At 46.1% G+C, this 21990-nt stretch overlaps 1 protein-coding gene across 1 annotated transcript in view; it reads right to left on the minus strand.

Annotated features, from left to right (window-relative positions):
- The window catches only part of LOC126260439 (juvenile hormone acid O-methyltransferase-like), a 78020-nt gene that overhangs the window by 34535 nt on the left and 21495 nt on the right, over nt 1-21990 (minus strand). Inside the window, exon 2 of the mRNA XM_049957767.1 lies at nt 6835-6967. Within this exon, the coding sequence (XP_049813724.1) occupies nt 6835-6967 (133 nt within the window). The remainder of the gene's footprint in view (nt 1-6834; nt 6968-21990) is intronic.

The following is a 21990-nucleotide window of genomic DNA, read 5'->3' on the forward strand; positions in this document are numbered from 1 at the left end:
TTCCACCAAGGAACTGGGGGGCGCCGGGGCAATTCGGAGGTGCGTGGTATTGAACGTTCCGCAGCTGTAAGAATTACGTCGGTAATATGTGTGACCTCATCGTCGACGCTGGGAAAGCGACGGTCATCGAATGTCGCTAGAGACGAAAAAAGTGTCCAATCGGCTTGGGCAAACTTCCAGCGTCGCTGGCGCATATATGGCAGTTGAGGCTGCAGCCTAAGGACACATGGGAAGTGGTCACTCGAGTATCATCAAGGGCGAACCATTCGAAGCGCCGAGCTAGCGGAACAGTAGCGATCGCAAGGTCCAAATGAGATAAATTTGTCGTGGAGGCAGACAAAAACGTGGGGACCCCAGTGTTGAGGCAAACCAGATCCGCTTGGTGGAAGACGTCTAGCAATAGGGAGCCACGTGGACAAGGATGTGGAGATCCCCAAAGCGGGTGGTGGGCATTGAAGTCCCCAACCAGCAAATAGGGGGGGGGGGGTGGAAGCTGACCAAGAAGATGAAGGAGATCAGCTCGTGCCATTGGTGTGGACGATGGAATGTATACAGTACAAAGAACGTGTATCCAGGAATGGAAAGACGGACGGCGACAGCTTGGAAGGAACTGTTTAAGGGGATTGGGCGATAATGGAGAGTATCATGGAGAAGAATCGTGAGTCCTCCATGGGCTGGAGTGCCTTCCACAGAGAGGTCATATCAGACGGACTGAAAATGAGGGAGAACAAAGCGGTCATTAGGACGCAGCTTTGTTTCCTGAAGACAGAAGATGACCGGCGAGTAGGATCGTAAGAGGATCGACAATTCATCCCGATTGGCTCGAATGCCGCGGATATTCCAGTGGATAATGGACATAGGGTGAACAGAAAATGGAGGAATGTGACCAAGGGTGCTGTCAACTCAACGACTGCTCAGAGCTTGCGACCGACAGCATGGAATGGCATTCGGCCGAAGGCAGAAGATCCTGATCCATAGGTTGGTCAGGAGCAGCTCCTGCCACCAGCGATCGGCCGGTTGACCGGTCACCAGCAGTGCGCCTCGGCGACACAGAAGACGGCCGAGGGCGATTTCCGCCAGGTGGCGCTGTGGATGGGACACGCCTTGGCGGAGAAGGAGAGGAACTGGGTTTCTTTGTAGCCTTCTTGGAAGTATGAGGTTTAGAGGAAGGAGGAACCGATGGTGGTGAAGTTGCCGTACGTAAAAACTCTTCACGAGTATGCTCTTTCTTCGAAAACTTGGCGTCTGACTTTTGGGCTCGAGATTTAGCAGAACCCGACGAAGGGTGAGCCAAAGAGTGGGCAGGCGAAAGTGGTGAAGTTGAACGGGCGATCTTTGCGCTGGCCGATCGGACGACCGTGGCACTAAAGGTGAGGTCGCAAGTCTGCGTGGCCGCCTCCTTTGTTGGCCGAGGAGAAGCAAGGACAGTGCTGTATTTGCCTGTCTGAGGCACGGTGGGCTGTCGACTGGCGAATAATTTTCGAGCAGCAAAGGTCGACACCTTTTCCTTCACTCTTATTTCCTGGATGAGCTTTTCGTCCTTAAAAACTGGGCAATCTCTAGAGGAAGCAGCGTGGTCACCCATACAGTTGATGCAGCGAGGGGATGGAGGTGGACAAGCACCCTCATGGGCATCCCTGCCACACGTAACACATTTGGCCGGATTAGAACAGGACTGGCTGGTGTGATTGAATCGCTGGCACCGATAGCAACGCGTAGGGTTTGGGACGTAAGGACGAACGGAAATTATCTCATAGCCTGCTTTGATTTTCGATGGGAGTTGCACTTTGTCAAATGTCAGAAAGACAGTGCGGGTTGGAATGATGTTCGTGTCAACCCTTTTCATAACCCTATGAACAGCCGTTACGCCCTGGTCTGACAGGTAGTGCTGAATTTCTTCGTCAGACAGTCCATCGAGGGAGCGTGTATAAACGACTCCACGCGAGGAATTTAAGGTACGGTGCGGTTCCACCCGGACAGGTAGAGTGTGTAGTAGTGAGGTATGCAACAATTTTTGTGCCTGGAGGGCACTCACTGTTTCTAACAACAGGGTGCCATTCCGTAATCTGGAACAAGACTTTACAGGACCTGCAATTGCGTCGACACCTTTCTGAATAATGAAAGGGTTGACTGTGGAGAAGTCGTGACCTTCGTCAGACCGAGAAACAACAAGAAACTGTGGCAACGATGGAAGAACTGACTGTGGTTGAGACTCTGTGAACTTACGTTTGTGAGCAGACATAGTGGAAGGTGAGGAAACCATTGCGGAAGAATCCCCCATGATTACCGGCGTCTCCGATGGCGCGCTCCTCCCTTGTGGGGGCCCTCTCTGAGGGCACTCCCGCCTTAGGTGATTGTTCACACCTCAGGTCACACCTCCCGACAAACGGACGGAGGGACCAATCGGCACTTTCGGAAGGTATCAGCTCGGGTAATCACCCCTCCCTGGGCCTGGCCGTTACCAGGGGGTACGTACGTGTCCTACCTGTCTACCCGGGGCGGGGAATTACGCGTTACCCCGTCACCGGCTACGCATGGAAGTGCGTGGGTCGGCCTTCAGACACGCACAGGGAGGAAGAAAGAGAAAGGGAAAGGAAAGAAGAGGTCTCAAACGCCGCAGCGGAAAAAAGGGTAGAGAGAAGAGGTAAGGAAAAGAGAAGGACAAAGGAAGGACGAAGACTTACAAGTAAGGAAGGCGAAGAATGTGGTACATTTACAAGCGTCCATCTCCGGACGTAGGCACAAACCATTTCCCCAGAGGGGGAGAAAAGGAAGGAAAGAGCCAGAGGTGAGGGGGAGGGGCGAAGATGGGGGATGGGGAAGGATGCGGAAAGGGAAGGTATGCAGCCCGGAAAGGAAGGAAGGCCACATCAGCTCGGGGTCCCGTGCTCGCTACGCACGTATCCACAATAGAGTTTTGGATCCCCTGGGGGGGCAGTTGGTGTTTGTGCACTTTATTTCTGGAGGTAGTGCTAATGCATTTTGCTTTCAGGACCCAATAGAGGGAACCTGAAAGAGTGAAACAGCAACATATGATCGTTATTTTGTTTGAGTCGCTTTTACAGCATATTGTGTAAATTAGTAATCTTTACAACGAGGAAGAACAAATTTTTCCAACCTCAACCTGTCTGAAGAATAAATTTTTTCATCAACTGTCAAGCTTCCATCATGGAAACACTATTGGTCGTCTGGTGATCTCTGTGGTCAATTAGTAAAAGACCGACTCGTGGTTGGTTTAACAGTCCTCTCTGATTTACATTTGAGTAACTCTTGTATTCCACCAAATGATACAAAGGCTATGGAGTGCGTTCCTTGAATTCTTTTCAAAATAAAGATTTCCCAACATTGTATGATGAAACAGAAGTTCTGAGTTAGATATACACTTGTTTGAGGGAAGAAATTCAAAGGAACCGTACGATCCAATCAAGCCAGTGAAATTCGGTTACTAACTGTAGTGCACAGCAGACCAGAAAGGTTATATCCTTCCCTTTTATATTTATCAAGGGACGAATCAAGCCCTGGAGAGAGAATCTGAAAACTATGAATTATTAAAAAAGGTAGTTTTAGCGTTATGAAAGAGGTTTCAAGGCAAGAACAGGAGACTCATTTGGTAAGTTTTTTACTTCCATTGAGCTGCTTGAAAGGCTGAAGACAGGAAATTGTGTGCAACAATGAGGATCAATACATAGGTTTCCCATCAGGCAAAATTTGAAATTTTGTGGTAAGTTCTTATGGGACCAAATTGCTGAGGTCATCCGTACCTAGACTTTCACACCTAACCTCAGAGCGAGCGAGCCTTGTGGACTGTGGCAAGGCGCCTAAGACCGTGCGGCTACCCCACGCGGCTCCCATCAGGCCCTTCCGTTTATGGGGAAATTAAAGATTACAGGAAGTCATCCTCTGGAATTAGTTTTTCGACCGAAAGAGAACAAAATCGTTTGGTTCCCAATTATGGTACAGAAGTAACATTCGTGTCCAGAAAGCTGAAGGATGGCACCAAAAACAACAGTCAGTGCGTAACTTTAGTAAAAGACTGCAAATGGAACATGGAAGTTTTAGACCATGTCTATAGCCTTAGATCTGCTTGTAGGGGAAGAAGATCCAAAAAGCGGTGGCATCGTCCTCCTTGGGGTATTATGTATGGTACTGATTCCCATGGTACACAAAACTTGTCAGATAGTTGTTGCAGAATCAACGAAAAAGCACGCCAAATTTAAGAGAACGCAAAATTCCGAAGATTGGCAAAGTTCTGCCGAAGTTCTAAATACAGGGCGTGCTTCAATGCGAGGTATTTTTAATGATTTCCGAAACGAAACTGTCTCGGAATCTGGCAGAAACCCCTAAGAGATTTTGGTCATATATATAAAGCACACCAGTGGCAAGACGTAATCAATACCATCACTGCGCGATAACCACGGTGAAGTCACTGACGACAGTGTCACCGAAGTAGAGTTACAAAACACCGTTTTCCGAAATTCTTCCACTAAAGAAGACTAAGCATATATTCCCGAATTCCAAACAAGAACTGCGAAGATGAGAAACTCACAAGTAGATATCCTCGGTGTAGCAAATCCGCTTAAATCAAAGGCAAGGTTCCCAGTCCAGAAGGTATACCAGTCAGGTTCCTTTCAGAGTATGCAGATGCAATAGCTCTATGTTTAGCAATTATATACAACCGCTCGCTCACAGAAAGTTCCGTACGTGAAGACTGGAAAGTAGCTCAAGTCACGCCAGTACGCAAAAGGGAAATAGTAATCCGCTGATTTACAGGCCCATATCACTAACGTAGAGTTGCAGTAGGGTTTTGGAACGTATACTGAATTCGAACATTATGAAGTACCTCGAAGAAAAAGGTTTACTGACTGTCAGCACGTATTCAGAAAATATCGTTAGTGGGGAACAAAACTAGCTCTTTATACTCTTGAAGTAATGAGTACTATCGACAGGGGATGTCAAGTTGACTCCACATTTTTAGATTTTCAGAAGGGTTTCGACGTCGTTCCTCACAAGCGTCTTCTAACCGAACTGTGTGCCTATGGAATATTGCCTCAGTTGTGTGACTGGATTTGTGATTTCCTGCCAGAAAGGTCACAGTTCGTAGTAAAAGACGGAAAGTCATCGAGTAAAACTGAAGTAATATCCGGCGTTCCCCAAGGAAGTGTTACAGGCTTTCTATTGTTGCTGATCTGTATTGACGACGTATGAGAGACTGAGTAGTCGTCTTACATTATTTGCAGATGATGCTGTCATTTACCGTCTTGTGAAGTCATCAGATGATCAAAACGACTTGTAAAATGATTTAGATAAGATCTGTATGGTGCGAAAAGTGACAATTGACCCTGAATAAGGAAAAGTGTAAAGTTGTTCACATGAGTACTAAAAGAAATCCGCTAAATTTTGATTACGCAATAAGTCAGTCACACAGATCTGAAGGCTGTAAATTCAACTAAATACTTAGGGATAACCATTACAAATAATCTAAATTGGAATGATGACGTACATAATGTTGTGGGTAGAGTAAATTAAAGACCGATTCATTGGCAGAACACTTAGAATGTGCAACAGGTCTACTAAAGAGGCTGCTTTCACTACACTTGTCCTCCCTTTTCTGGATTATTGCTGTGGGGTGTGGGATCCGTATCACATGGGACTGACGCATCATATTGAAAAAGTTCAAAGAAGGGCGGCTCGTTTTGTATTATCACGAAATAGGGGAGATAATACCACGGACGTGATACGTGAATTGTATTGGCAATAATTAAAACAATGGCGTTTTTCGTTGCGACATCATGTTCTCATGAAATTTCCATAACCAGTTTTCTCCTCCGATTGTGAAAACATTGTTGGCACCCATCTACGTAGGGAGAAACCATCACGATAAAGTAAGAGAAATCAGGGCAGGCAGAAAAAATTAAGTGCTCTTTTTTCCCGTGGAGCGGTAGAGAGTCAGCTTGGTGGTGGTTCATTGAACCCTTTGCCAGGCATTTCATTGTGAGTAGTAGAGTAATCATGTAGATGTAGGTGTGGATGTAGATGGAAATAGAATTTGTGAATGGTTATGCAATGTACTGTGAACTGCAGGGAAACTTTCAATTGCTGGAGTTCAGGAGAAATGCTGGTTAAGGACTAATTTATTAGGCAAGCGCATAACCGGTCAGTTCCTGACAAGTTCTGATATGAAGCACAGGTCTACATGCAACAAATGGAAGAAATTAGAATAACCAGTCCCAAAAGATGTAAGACTACGAAATGAAGGTGTTCACTTAGTCACTTGTGCAGCAAAAGGGGAAGATGTGATGTGTGCGCATTAAAACAAAGGTACGATAGACCACACTCAATATTTTCATTTTCTGGAGTATTTCTCTGCTGCCATGAAAAGAGAAATTGTTTTGTTGAAATCTATTTAGTAAATGTAATTACTTTTCCAATGCTCAAATGTGTAACCTCAGTGCATACTAAAATGTTTTCTAGTTACTGTCTATGCTGTACTGGAAACAGTAGGTCTGTGAGCCACTGAAAGGCCACAAAGTCTCTGAAGTGCCATTTTTCTAAAATAGTGGGAAATTAAGATAAAATTCTGAAAATCACTAATGTTGTCGCCATTTACTACTGTGCTCAGTTAAAATACTGAAAAAATTGTGTTTTTGACGGTTCAGGCAACTAAGGCTTAGACACTGCTTTCTTGGACGTCATTTACCAGTAAAACTGGAAATATTTTATTTCTGTGAAAGGTACTCCACAGTTTTGTACGTTTTTCTCAGAAGCTTTCTACAAAAGGAAGCGTTTTACAATGCTATTTTATCTTTCCTACATGCAAATATTTTTCTTGCTCACCTGCACATACAGAGTCCAATAACCCGCCCTTGACAGAGCCTGATACAGGGACTCCACAGCCGTGTAGATGGGCATCACGATAAACGCTTCTCCGCCGCGGTCCAGGAGCTTGTAGATGTTGTGCATCAGCTGGCTGCAAGGCATTGTTTACTGTGAACATAGGACTTTACAGGTAACATACTGTGACAGACAAGGGCTGCGACAGAATTAACTTTAATTTTCTTCTATCTGTTTAAAGATCTAACTAAACATGCAATCCACAAAATACATACACTGCTACTCGCATGATGCAGGGAGCCACTTCTTGTGTCTCACTTGTTGAGATGAGTCAAGAGACGGAAGCGGAATGGAAACTTATTCTAAGTTGCGCCAGGATAGCGAGTTAGGAGAAATGCGGAGATTTCGGAAATTCGCTGTAGTTCCACGAACTACTTCAGCAATTTGATACCAAACTATCATTTGAATGCGTAAAGTTAAGGGCAGGGCGGACTGTGCAAAACTGCAGGCATAATCATTTGAGTGGGCTCCAAACTAAGGGTCATGCGTTGTTTCGTTGAGGGTTGAGGCACTGAATAGGTCCTAAGTCCCTCAATCCGAGGGAAGGTCCTTCGCAATTATGTCGGGAAAGTTCGTGTTCTGAAGATTAAAGTATGTAGGAGTGTTACGAAGACGTTTTAATAAAATTCTTTTTAAAAAAATAATTTCATTAAAAAAAGAGATGAAATTAAATAATTATCAGTTACCCTTTTTTAAAATTGCCTTTTTTGTTAATTACATTGCCTTTCTTTTCTTCTGTACGTACGAACGAACTTTGTTGTAGAACCTTCGTCTAATTTACGTGTGGTAATAGAAAAATGCATTTTCAAAAGAATTGAGTACATTTAAAATTACGTAAACTCATATTAACTGATTATGAATATTTATCTGAGAATTAAATCCTTTACATAATTCGGCCTAGGCACACACTTTCTAAATGCAGTGGGTTTTTTTAAAAATATTTACTGAATTTTTTCCGGCGATAGCTATGGAACACAAGACTGTCTCTATTAGCAGAAAATGGTTAAATATTGCCAAGCCGACGTTTAATTATCACTGATAAAACACACTTCGCTATACATTTAAGTTATTTGAAAGAACCGAAATTGTTAAATTTCAACATTAACTATCCGCCTATGAATGCACAAATGTGTAACTATTTTCAAAATCCGTCAGTCTCAGGGTCGCTGTAAAAGAAGAACATTCTCTTAATTCACTGCTAATTTTTTATCTGTTCCCTATTTACGGGTTTGGTTAATTTTTCTTAGCGGAACAATTTTTTTAAATGTGCCGCCGCTGCAAATCGATCGGTCGCGGCACAGCCCAGCAACACCGCTAAAAATGCTGAAAATTCTTTAAAGAAATATTATAGATGACATGGGCAAGCTAATTTACATTAATAATACACACTTTTGATAAATTATGATGTATTTATACCACAACAATAATTCAACTTACATTAGTTTGTAATTTCTGCTCTAATGGCGGCTAAATCTCGATACAGATTAAAGAAGTCTACCAATTCATAAAATACTTCGTCACAGCTTCCTATCGCTTTCAGCTCTAAAGGAGGAAGACCAAAGAATACATAGTACATTGTGCTTTTATACTACTGCTGACTATTAACATTTCTTTGTAATCTCACAACATTATTTTCCTCTGGCTGAATTTCACATCTCTGTTATCGCAGATATTGACACATTTCGCAATTACATTATGAATATAGAAATATTACCATCCTAAATACAGAGAGAATATTACTACAAAAAATATTACAATAACAACAAATGTCTTTTACACAAAATTCAATAATATTTGTTAAATAATTACAGTATATACAAATTGCTCAGAGCGGCGTATATGGTACAAATAAATTTTAGTTTATTAATAGTGTGAGTTTGCCAGGGAACGTTACAACGTTTAAGGTAGTACTGATGCCGAAGCTGAGGAAGAGTTGCGGAAGAAGGTATGAATCTGGCCAGTACATAGGTCCGAGCAGACCGTCTCCCACAGATCAAATGGATGATCAATCACCACCACCCCATGTCTGACCCCTGCCATTCCAATACAGCGCGAAGACAGTTTCAGAGCGAAGAATATTTAGTCCAGAACAATGGGAATGATGAAAATGTAATGGGCGTCAGTGGGAATGTCAATAACAAAAACATGAAAACAGAACTAAGCAATATATTTTCAGCACGTGGTGCCCACAGCTAATATTTGAAAAATGTCATTACCACATTGATCTGCTGATTAAATACTCTTGTACACAACCAGTTTTAGTCGTCGATTGGTAGGCTGATTGAGGGAGGGGAAGTGGTAAGGGAGCAAACAACGAGGTCCTCAGACCCTTGATCTAAGACTTGTGTATCCAGAAGTAGTGATGTCCACTGAGAAAGATTTCTGATGTATTTGGGAGCTTGGTAATAGTAAATGCGAGGAGCCTATAATGCAAGTCTCTTGTACAAAATTTGTATGTGTGTGTGTGTGTGTGTGTGTGTGTGTGTGTGTGTGTGTGTGTTTGTGTGTGTGTGTGTTTTCCTAAGGGACAAAACTGCTGAGGTCATCGGTCCCTAGACGTACACACTACTTCAACTAACTTATGCTAATAGCAACCCACACACCCACGCCCGAGGGAGGACTAACCTCCGTTAGGAGGGGCCGCGTAATCTGTTACATGGCGCTAAAAACCGCGCAGTCACACTGTGCGGCGTCTTTTGTACAGTCATTAGTAAAAACAAGATTAAGGAATAGGGAAGTCGACAGGTGGGCATCTCCCAGAGCCCTGTAAGGGGGCAGGAAACGTCCCATCCACAGCTGTCCAAACCATGATCCGTCGATCAAGAGTCCACAGGGAAGTGGGTACGGCTGAGAGACGGTAAACGAATCTAGAAGCGATTGAAACATACTAAAAGAAGGATGAAAGTGTAGCCTGGTGAAGGGGAGAGGGCCTACTGAAGGTCAAACACTCTGGTCCTACTATGGAATTAGACTAACACTGTATAGCTGTGAATAAAAACCACTTTCAAGGAGAAAAAACCAGTTCAACCACCGAGGATTCACCTGCCAATGCTAGAGGTTGTGAGTTTGGAAGTCCATACTTAGGATGAAGGGCCAAAAGTATGGGACATTCCAATAGGTAAGATTTACCGTGTGTAAGGCTCCACAACTGCAATGGGGGTGGCTTCTTACAAAGACTTAACTATTGACTAAGGTGGTATGACCAATTTGGGGACTACATAGGACTGTGGATTCCTTCTCAGAGATGTACAAGGACGAGCATCATACTGCAGCTGTCTCCTGGATTGTGTGGAGCTAAAAGGGGAGGTAGCCCCCCCTCCAGATGATTCTGTTAAAGATCTGGTGTACACGTGCAAATCCGCACCTGAGGTCGGCATAGAGAACAAGGAGCAAGTAAATGCTCCCTCTAGTCAAACTATCGGCCATTTCATTCCTCAAGTTTCCCACATTACTTGGGACCAATAGAAAGACAACTGAAGCCTGCAAGACCAGCATTGCTCGACAGATAACGCTAATGGAGATAGTACACTTTAGAATACCATCAAGTTAGTCATTATTTAATAAAATGGAGGGATCTGCTAACGCCTGTCAGCTCCACTGCAAACACTACACGTTGTTGACAGCAAAGAACGTTCCTCTCTGGCAAAAGACGAAAGCACGTTTCATCTGATCCAAAGTTCCACATCACCAGTTCAAAAGCTGGTAGCCCCTGTAACTCTAAGAATGAACATAACATATGCCAAAGGGTCATAGGGGCCACAGACTGAGCTTGGAAGAGACTGAAGGTAATCCTTGGGGTAGGATAATATGGAGTACAGGATAGTCCAGGGAGGGGAGATGGAGATGTTGGCACAGAAAATTTTGGCGCATTCCAAATAACAGTCTCATTTTAGTGAGGTTGGTTGTTTGCCTAATTTGGAGGAGGGTACCAAACAGTGAGGTAATTGGTCCTATGATGTAGGATAGCAGAAAGCAAGGGAGGAACAACAGCACAGTCCAGTCAACATGCAGACAAAGAGGGAAAAGGAGTGTCAGTGTAACAGGAAGAGGAAAGAACGGAAGGGGCAGGGAGGTTGAAACGGGAAGAGCAGGGGCACCCAAGAAATACTATGTGCAGTGGGGCACCAACTCCACCACAAACTCGTCGCAACACTCAGACCACATCAATACCATATTACAGCAGGGCAACAGCAGGGCAACAACAGTGGAAGAAGATAAGGTTGAAACAGGACAAAATGTAGGGGAAAGAAGGGGAGAACCCTGCCAGTATAGAGGCAAGGTCAACATCTATAAACAACGCCCACACTGTGGGATTCAAATTCAGGGGGAAAACTTGGGAAGTTGGGCCTGAGAGTACATACCAGGGTGGAGGGTCATTACAGAGTAAGAGCCCATGGTTCAAGCTAATATGATCAATACGAAAATGACAGAAGTTGGTGGATTCCCACTAGGAGAGGCAAAGGGAAGAATGCCACATGGTGCAAGTCTCGATGGCGCGAAGTTCATTAGATGGGGGTAGCCTCCGAAGCATCAGGCCATGATTAAGCAAAATGGGATTTGATGTGAACCAGCAAATTCGCCCCAGAGAGACCACTGAGAATGGTGGGGTGGATGGCTGAGCGCCAGCCAGATGATCACTGATCAGCAACAAAGTCATAGATGGCCAAGACCAAAAATGGCGGGAAAAACGAGTGATGGACTGAAGGCCACACATTGAATCTGTACATAAGAAAACGTAGGTGAGTGAGGACAATTTAATAAAACATAGGGCCCAACAGATGGCCAGAACGTTTCTGCAGTAGATGGTGTTCCACACCAACAGAAGAGATATCCCACATCAGCAGCATATTTAGAACCATCAGCTGAAAAAATGCCATCCTCAGACTCTCATAAGAGCATTCGAAACAATGGAACGCCATTGGAGTGATGGAGGCTTTCAGAACCTGGAAGAGGTCAATCCAAATCTGAAGCCGAGGAACTAACGAAGTGGTGTGGCTGGGAGGGCACTTGGGAAAAGGACAAAGAGGAGATGGAAGTTGAGGTGGAGAGACGCAAGGCAGAGCCCAACCAGTAGACGCATGTAAGGACAGGAAGCGGACAGGCGACGGCCTGCATCCGCTAAAAAAACGAGAGGGGTTAGCAGAGGAATAGCAGATAGTTATGGCGTAGGGAAAACAAAGGTTTGGACTGCCGAATTTAAAGGGGAGGGATCCCTGTGTTAACCAAAAGACTATCGACAGGTTGGTTGGCTTAAAAGTGGGGGAAGGGACCAAACTATGAGGTCATCTGTCCCTTGTTCCTAATAAAACAATCTCACAAGGGAGAATAAAACAGACATATAACAAAACGGAAAGAAATGAAAACCAGAAGATCGAAGCAAAGGCAACGAACACAAAGGAACAAAAGACAAAAAACATATGGTAAAATAGAAGAGAATAAATAGGAAATGCCAACCACTCTGCTTCACATTAAAATCTCAACCCTTAAAGCACTAGGGTGGAGGACACAGGGTCAAAGGACGTGTGCTAAAACTCAGATCACATAATAAAAACACACCCTCACGAATAAAACGTAGAACTAAATCAGAGAATGGGGCTTTGTCAGATAAAATGAGCGGCAATGAGGCCAGTAGCCCAAGATATCGTCGCTGGGCAGTCAAAGTGGGACAGTGCACCAGAATAAGAGCCACTGTCAATCGGGCATCGCATCGGCAATGAGGCGGGTCTTCACGGCCCAAGAGATAACTGTGGGTCACCCAAGGTAGGCAGAGGACAACTGACTCCCCGCGAGAGGCCCACATAGAAGACTTCCACACATTCGTTGTCTCTTTAACGACACCCAGTCTTGTGTCTACTGTTATGCCATTTGTCTCCCAAAGCCGAACAACACTGGCGTAAGTCAGAAAACCAGTCAAGTTCAGAGATGCCCATCTCCAGAAGCGGTTTCCATGAAGCCTCTTTCGCCAGCCTGTCGACAAGTTCGCTGCGTGAAATGCTGACGTGTCCTGGGGTCCACACAAACACCACTGAATGACGGGACTGGTCCAGGGCATAGATGAAGTCTATGGACGCCCAGGTGTCAGTACACAGAAAAAACGATTCCTTGGGACATTAACGGGTATACTGAAGTGCACTAGATATGGCCACCAGCTCTGCAGTGAATACACTGCAGCCATCAGGCAAGTAATGCTGTTCAATGTGGCCTTCTTGGACAAAGGCGAAGCCAACATTACCATCAGCCATCGAGCCATCGGTGTAAACCACTTCAGAGACCCGAACTCTTCAAGAATCGAGAGGCAGTGACAGTGGAGAGCCGCAGGGTTAACTGAGTCCTTAGGGGCACGCGAAACGTCCAGGCGAAGCTTCGGCCTACAGCTACAACACGGAGGTGTAAGTGACTGGACCTCGAGGAGAAGTGGTACAGCCAAGGACTCCAGACAAGCGATCTCACGCGAACCCCAATCGTTAGCCCTGACTTGGGCCGCCTATGCGGGAGGTGAACTGCCACAGATGGGAAAAGAACATGGTAATTAGGATGTTCAGGAGAGCTATGAATGCGTGCAGAGCAACTGGCGAGCAGTTGCGCACGTCTCATATTCAAAGGAGGGGCTCTAGCCTCTACCATTATGCTTGTTACCGGACTCGTCCTAAAAGCTCCTGTCGCTAGTCCAACTCCACAATGGTGCAATGGGTCGAGGAAACAATTCTGAGGGCGCCACTGAACCATAAATCACAGCTCTGTAGAGCTGCGGCAGCGTGGAGCGATCTGCACCATATTTGGTGTTACTCAGGGTGCAGAGGGAATTGAGGTGCTGCCAACACTGCGATTTAAGCTGACTAAGATGAGGAAGCCAAGTTATACGATCGTCGAAAATCAGACCTAAGAATCGGTTTCTCCACCACAGTGAGTGGATCGTCATGAAGGTAAAGTGCTGGTTCCAGATAAACGGTACGACGCCGACAGAAATGCATTACACGTATTCATGGCCGAAAACAGGAAGCCATGGGCTAGAGCCCATAACTGCGCCTTGTGGATGGCTCCCTGTAGGTGACGCTCAGTAGCAGAAGTACTAGGGCAGCAGTACGAAATGCAGAAGTGGTCTGCATACAGAGAAGGTGAGAGGGTCCAACAGCTGCTGCTGCTAGACCGTTAATGGCCACTAAAAAGAGAGGGACACAATACAGAGACCTGCAGGACTTCATTCTCCTGGATATGGATGTAACTATGGGAGGCATCAACTTGGACACGGAAAGTATGGAGTAACAAGAAGTTTTGGATAGAAATGTGGAGGGGCCCCCCCAGAGATCCCACTCATAGAATTTGGGAAGGGTATGATGTCACGAGGTCATGTCATATGCTTTAATTAAGCCAAAGAAAGACGGCAACCAGGTGTTGCTGTCCTGAAAAGTTTCGATGGCAGACTCGATGGACACGAGATTATCAGTGGTCGAGTGACCCAGGCGGAAGCCGCCCTGACATGGAGCCAGCAAGCTACGCGACTCCAGGATACAAACCAACCGCCAACATACCATAGGTTTCAGCAGCTTACGAAGAACATTGGTGAGGCTGATGGGCGGATAGCTATCCAAATCAAGCTGGTTTTTCCAGGTTTGAGCACCGGAATGATAGTGCTCTCCCACCATTGCGATGGAAAGACGCCATCGCACCAGATCTCGTTGAAGATGACAAAATGTCGCTTGTAGTCGGATGAGAGATGTTCTCTCATCTGGCTGTGGATGGGATCAGGCCCATGAGCAGTGTCAGGTGCATGTGGAAGGGCACTGAGGAGCTCCCACTCTGTAAATGGGGCGTTACAGGATTTACTGCAGCGTGCAGTGAATGAGAGGACTTTCCGCTCAAGCATCCACTTGACTACATAACTCGCCATTTATGGTAACACCAGGGCAGCTGTTGGGGCCTGGTACCTGAAAAGTTTGACCAGACCTGGGAAGGTGCCGTGTTGCACCCAATGGTGGAGACTTATCACTCCCAATATTCCTTCCATTGTTTTATAGGGTCGCTAACACTGGCACAGAGCCATTTAAAAGCTACGAGGTGTTCCAGGGAAGCGTGCCGCTTATGCCGCTGTAAAGCTCGCCGACGCTCCTTAATTGCTTCAGCGACTTCCGGCGACCACCAAGGGACTGCCTTACGCCTTTGGCACCCTACCATCACATCGATGTGACCGTGTGGGGGAGATTCATCAGTGAAAGTAGAGGTGAAAGTTCCCCAGTCCACCTTGTTCATAGCACATCTGGTCAGGCGTCTGTGGGCCTGACGCTTGAGCAATAATAGGAAGATGGGGAATTGGTCACTACCACCCAGGTCCTAATATGCTCTTCAGTGGATAGATGGGAGTAGGCCAGGACTATAAACCTAGAGATCAATGGCCGAATACGTGCCATGTGCCACACTGAAATGTGTGGCAGCCCCAGTATTTAAGAGGGAGAAGTCGAGTTCGAGTTGTGACATTAAATTTTCGACATTCTGCCTCGGTCAGTAAGAACACTGCCACCCCACAAGAGGTTATGAGCGTTGGAATCTCCCGAAAATAGGAAAGATTTAGGGAGTTGATCGATCAGTGCAGGGAATGCGTTCAGGGGTACTGCACCATCTGGAAGAAGATATACATTGTGGTAGTTGTTTCCTGCGTCGCCCTTATCCTGACAGCCACAGCTTCAAGAGGGGTTTGAAGAGGTACAGGTTCACTTCATACTGAGTTCAGGAAAGACGCAAACTCCACCTGACACACTGTAATAGTTGCTACGGTTCCCGTAGTATCTCTTATTGCCACAGAGGGCAGGAGTCGGCGTTGTTGGGAACCAGGTTTCCTGGAGGGCAATGCAGGAGAAGCTGAAAAGCTTAACAGTTGCCCTAGCTCCGCCAGGTGGTGGAAAAAACTGCTGCAATTCCACTGGAAGATGACGGAGCGTGAGGCTGGGAAGGCATGAAGCACGCAAGGAGGCAGGTTATGCCTCAGGGTCACTTACTGCCTCCGGCCTAGTATTTGTAGCCCTTTCTATGGTGGATGAAGCATCAGTGAGATCCAGGTCCGCAGGGGACGCAGATGCAGAATTGATAGGGAGTGGTGGTGTTGGGGCCAGCAGAGGGTCCTGCTTCTTAGCAAATTTCTTAGTTTGCTTGCTCTCTCGCTTCTCTTTAGAGACTTCGTGGAAAGATTTCTCCGAAGCAGCTTCAAGCACAGAGGGAGACCGTGAAGCTCTTCGTACAGCAGGTTTTGGCTCCTTGAGCAGCTATGGGATTAGTGGAGACCTTGGAATAGAGGGCCCCCCAAGGGATCATTTCCACATGAGAAGAGCTGGAGGAGGCTGTTGCTTCTCAAGCAGGGGGGAGGGGGACTGATGTTCCCTGAGTTTGACGGGCCTTGCTCCCATAGTATGTGCTTTGGATAAAACATAGAAAAATTTGCCCCCTGCCACGAAGGGGGTGGATGAATTCTGGTGGTCTGGAGTACCTACTGTTCGTGGCACAGAGTGAACTGGCACTTTAAACAGCAATGCCGACGTAGCTGCATCTTATGTGGATATCAACCAAATCGGGTGTAATCTTTCAAATTTACGTTTAGTCTCAGGGTAAATCAACTGGTCCAGCGTCTTTTACTCCATTTTCCGCTCCTTTTGGACTACTGGGCGGTATGGCGAGCAGGGGAAGTGGTGCTCTCCACATTTGATTCGAGTGAGAGGAGGCGCACACGGAATATCTGGGTGCAGTGGACGTCTGCAGTCTCGACATTTGGCGCTGGAAGTGCGGCGGGAAGACATTTACCCAAACTTCCAGCATAAAGCACCGCATAGGGGGAGGGACGTATAGTTTAATGTCATTGTGGTGAACCATCACCTTGACCTTTCCAGACAATGAATCATCCACAAAGGCCAACACTAAGCCACCGGCAGCAACCCTTTTGTCCTTTGGGTCCCCTGTAAACGCGCGGGACGAAATGAACACCCCGCCGTTATGAATTGGCGGCGCGGTCGTCGTCAGACTGCAAGAGGAGATTGCAATGGAAAATGATCCCCTGGACCATGTTGAGGCTTTTATGGGGAGTGAGAAACAGGAATATCACCCAACTTATCACAGGCGAGAAACGCTCTGTATTGGGCTGGAGATGCTGTCTGAATCCAGACTGCACCGTTTCGCTTCTTTGACAGTTCTGTCACTTCTCCAAACTTATCCTCAAGGTGTTCAACGAAAAACTGATGTTTTGTAGTTAGACAGGAGTCTCCATCAGTTCTGCTACAGACTAAAAACCGAATCGAATATGGCTCTCTCCGTTCTGTAGCCCTATGTTCCTCCAATGGTGTAGCCAGGAACGGAAACGATTTTGGGTCATACCTGTCGGCATTGTATTGTATCTTGCCCTTCAGAGACTTCTGACGCCATAGTCACCAGCAAGAGATGACTTAGTTCGCTTCATTGCGGGTCATCCACCCACTCCAGTCAGGGGATGAGAGTCAGGACCTGGAGTCCTATTGTTACATGAGAGAAGAGCGTGAAGCAGTTCGAATTCAGCAAAAGGTTCATTACACGATTTGGCTGGGAGGTGGTGTAGAACACAGGGAACATCAATTTTTAATTTCTGCAGCAGACATGCAATCGGATAAGAGGGCGCTACTGCTGTCGAAAAGTGGGTCTAAAGATATTCAGCTAGAAGCAAGCTATCAGTACAAAGATCACCCTGAAGGACAACACCCAGAACTGTTTATCATATGCTGTCTAGAAGAGTACAGAGCTTGACCACACCTGGGATAGAGGCATATATTCTAAGGGAGGAGACTGTTCCTATAATTTCTTCTTACTGCGTTTGATTACATAGGTAGCCTCATAATGAAGTCGCTTATAAGTGATGAACTTTATCTGTGATCTATGTCGCTTGAGATGTTTTAGGGCTCTTTGGCGATCAACGACTATTGCTGTGTGTCGTCAACCATGGCACTGGCCAGTGGTTGAGGACAGCTATAGGAAGTGATCAGTAATTCCAACAGCTTGAGAGAAACTATTCTAGTGGGGTACAAAGGAGACTCCTCATTGACAACATCTGTTAACCACTTCAGTCGCCCTCTCAGAGCCAGCAGAATTCCATTACGAAGTACAATGCCCAATTAAAGTTAGAAATTGTTATCGAAATGCGTTACTTTTAGAGAAATGTAAACTGCAGAGGATCAAGTAATAAGATATTTTAGGTCCAGCGGGTGATTGTAGAAACTATCAATCCCACTGAGTGATCACATTACATGTGCCCAGTTTGTGTGTGAAGAAGCCAGGACTTACCACTCCCCAGGATGCGCTTGTGATCAGGCACCTCTGGGGTCAGTGGAGTAGCCTTACTCCTCTGTACCTTCTTTGATTCCTTTGAGGACATAGCCACCACTGTGGGGACACGAGCTGCGGCCCAGGGACCCACAGGTCTGTATACCTTGATACTCTGCAAATCACACTTAAGTGCATGACAATCTTGATCGGACACTCACTTCAACCGTAAGCTCGTGTTGGGCCTCTGCTCTATGGATTTCTGGGGGATAGTGTCTTCAAAAGGGAACGCTGTCACTGGTGGCCACCAGGAAGAAGCTGCTTTTCTGGTCAGGTATGGGAAGTTGTTCCCCTTAACGGGTTTCAGCAACCACAAGAGAAGAGGGCTGTGGAAGAACTGATTTCGATAAGACAGATAGTGGGAGTAATGGCTGCAAGTTCCGCGTAATTGTACATCTTAACAGGGCATGGGCCTTTGGTCCCAATGAAGCGTCCGATTAGTAATCAAAGCGTCCTTGGTCCTAGGTTCAAACTGCGCCACTGCTTATATTTTGAGTAAAAAATCAGCGGCCATGGCAGCTTCAGGCCTAAGGAGTGACTCTCTCTATGCAAACAGCTTTGTAAAATAAGGTGAAGGAGTGGACACGGGTTCACGTTTTCATGCGGTTGGGATGAGAAACTGCAACTAGAAGGCAAAAGAATCAGAAAAGATGAACGGCGTAAGGATGCAGAAGGCAATGTGAACTGCTGCAATAAATTTAATGGTTATCTCCGTGTTTCCCGAAGATAAGAGACTAGTTCCCATGCGAATCACCGGGTGTGGACTGACAAGGAAGTGGTGACCATGAGAAAGGTTTAGTATCCACCGAAAGGATAACCGAAACGAGGAATCACAGATGTCTTAATGTGGTAGGGAAGCTAGAAAATATGAAAAAGGAAATGCTAAGGTTCAATCTAGATACAGTTTGCGGCAGTAAAGTGAAAAACAAGTTTTTCCTGTCAGACTAGCGTAGTATCAACAGCAGCGGGACATGGTGTAACAGTTGTAGGACTAGTTATGAATATGAATTTGATTTGGTTTTGTTTCATAAACGTCCAAGTCGGAACCTCAGAACACGAATACGAGAAAGGAGTTAGAAGTGACTACACGTTCTGCCCAATCGATGGGCACAAAGGCTGAGGAACAAATACATACTCTTTTAGGAAGGTCCACAAAGTACGTCTTAGGGAACATATGCCCTGAACTAAAGACTAAATATTTTTCGCTGTATTTCTACAACGGGTAAGAAAAACGCGATCGACAGCCCGTGTGTCGTTCGCTAAAACGGCCGTTAACTGAAACGACTTCCATACTATAGAACGTAACTGGTTAAAGGAGGACATTCGATCAGTAAATGTTGAACCACCAAAGGTTGATGACAATGACCACCACTTAAAAATCGATGGCTGGAAAGAGTGACCAATACGCTGGAACCATCTCGCGGCGAGAGATGTTTAATTCCCTGAAGCTTGTTGCCGTGAAGAGAAGACTATTATTGATGTCAGAGTGATACCACCTGCCGACAGACAACCTATCACCCGAAGGGATGGAAGAGCTTGCGGACGGAAGGAGGGCCACTCCAGCCTTGGCAGCAGCGCCAACAGCCTTATTTCCAGTCAGACTCACGTGACCAGGAACAACGTGATCACGGCGGCTCCTCAACAGCGAGCAAATGGAAGCTTTCTTGGGCCTGTTCAATGAAGGGATGGACTGTGTATAGCACACACAAGCTCGGAGAGGGCTCAGAGAATCTGAGCAGATGACATTTGAAAAGCCTATGTCGCCTGATATACTGCGTGGCCTGACACAGGGCGAAGAGCTCGGCTGTAAATACTGAGCAGTGTTCCGGAAGCCGATACCTAAAATCTTCGGTGTCAAATCACGGAAACATTCCGAACACCAGTCAGTACAAGAGACATCACTGTACACAAAGGTACTATCGCTAAGTTGCATGCAAAGCTCGAGAAACTTCCAGAGATAGATGGAATGTATAGTTTCCTCGTGAAGTTCGAGGTGAACACGGGCCGCCGCACGAAACCTAGGTGGTGAAGGGTGTACACTCCTCAGGAAAGAGGCAAGCAGCGTGATGTGAAGCTGCCAGTTAATAGCCGAAAACCAACTCAGAGGTAGCAGGGAAGAGGAACACGTCCCATCCTGGCAGTCAAACGAGTCGTCAGGAGGCGGCACAGGATTAGTGGCCAGGCATGTCTGACGAACGGCATGCCTATCCACTGAGGAGAGTATCACGCCGTTATGACAGAGGTAGTTAGGCAGCTTCTGCACAGAGACTCAATTGGGCTAGCATAAAAGGTCTCAGTGGCCAAATGGATTTCACGATGGATTGTATTTAGGCTGCTTAAGATGGACAGATGTGCAGCAGCATAAACGAAACATCCATAGTCTGGTTTGAACCATACGAGGGATCAGTACAAATGGAGGAAGGTTGCCCGATCCGATTTTCAGAAGTACCAATTAGGATGCGCAAGACACTGAGGGACGGGGTGCAGTGAGCAGCCAGGTAACATTTATCAAGCATGATCGCAGGAATTTCGTAGTTTCAGCGAGAGGAAGAGCAACAGGCCCAAGATGTAAAGATGGTGAAAGAAATCCATTGTCCCGGCAGAAACTCATGCATACTGTTTTGAGAGCGAAAAACGAAAGGAATTTCCGAGACATCGACAAAGACGCCACTCAAGGAGGCAAGTTCGTGGCGAACTGCAATAGGTCGAAAGTCGTCAACGAAAAAGGAAGCCTAAAATACCTGGCTGCAGAAAGACCATAATGGAGTTAATGGCTATATCAAATAGGACAAAGCTCAGGACAGGGCCTTGAGGTACCCTATTTTCGTGATTATAGGTGTCGGGCAAGCCAGAACCCACACAGGCCTTGAGAACACAGTCTTAAAAATTCCTGAAGGAAACTGGGCAGACGGCCTCCAAAGCCCCATGTGTAGGTAGTCTGGAGGATACCAATCCTCTGGCAGGTGTCTTAGGCCTTCCTATCAAAAAACACGGCCAGTCTGGCATTTCCACAGAAAACCGTTCATGATGTGGGTTGGCGAAATGACAAGTCCGTAAACTGCAGAACGGCGCGCTCGGAACCCACGTTATGCAGTGGTTATTACATTGCGAGACTCGAGCCACCATAAGAGCCTGCCACGAATCGTATGTTCCATCACCTTGCAAACAAAGGTGGTGAGAGAAATGGGGCGGTAGCTATAATCCAGGTGTTTGTCCTTACCGGGCTTAGGTACAGGTATGACAGTGGCTTCATGACAGCTTCTAGGAAACGTGCCATCTGCCCAGTTATTCTATGCGTGAAGGAGAAAGTGCCTACCCGAAAGAGAGAGGTTCTGCAACATCTGCAAGTTAACATCGTCCGACCCTCGGGCGGAAGATCGATATGAAGTGATAGCATGATCTAGCTCCCTCATAGTTAAGATGGCATTGTAACATTCAGGATTCTGAGAGAAGGGTATCACTCAAACCACTTCCACCTCTTTCAGATGGATCGATAGTGGGTGGAGCTCGATGTCTCCACAAAATGTCGGCCTAAGGTATTGGAGATAGAGATGGGGTCCACATTAACATCTGCTACGGCCAGGCCGGAAATTTAGGAATGGACCTTGGTCCCAGAGAACCAGCTGAGATTGGTACACACTATGGAAGAGGGAGTGGACAAGTCGAAAGAAGAAATAAATTGAATCCAGTTATCTCTTTTGAAGTCGAAAGAAGAAATAAATTGAATCCAGTTAGCTCTTTTGCTATCCCGAAGAATGCGACGGGACTACG

The sequence above is a fragment of the Schistocerca nitens genome, chromosome 5 (genome assembly GCF_023898315.1).
Source record: "Schistocerca nitens isolate TAMUIC-IGC-003100 chromosome 5, iqSchNite1.1, whole genome shotgun sequence".
In the NCBI taxonomy this organism is placed as follows: domain Eukaryota; kingdom Metazoa; phylum Arthropoda; class Insecta; order Orthoptera; family Acrididae; genus Schistocerca; species Schistocerca nitens.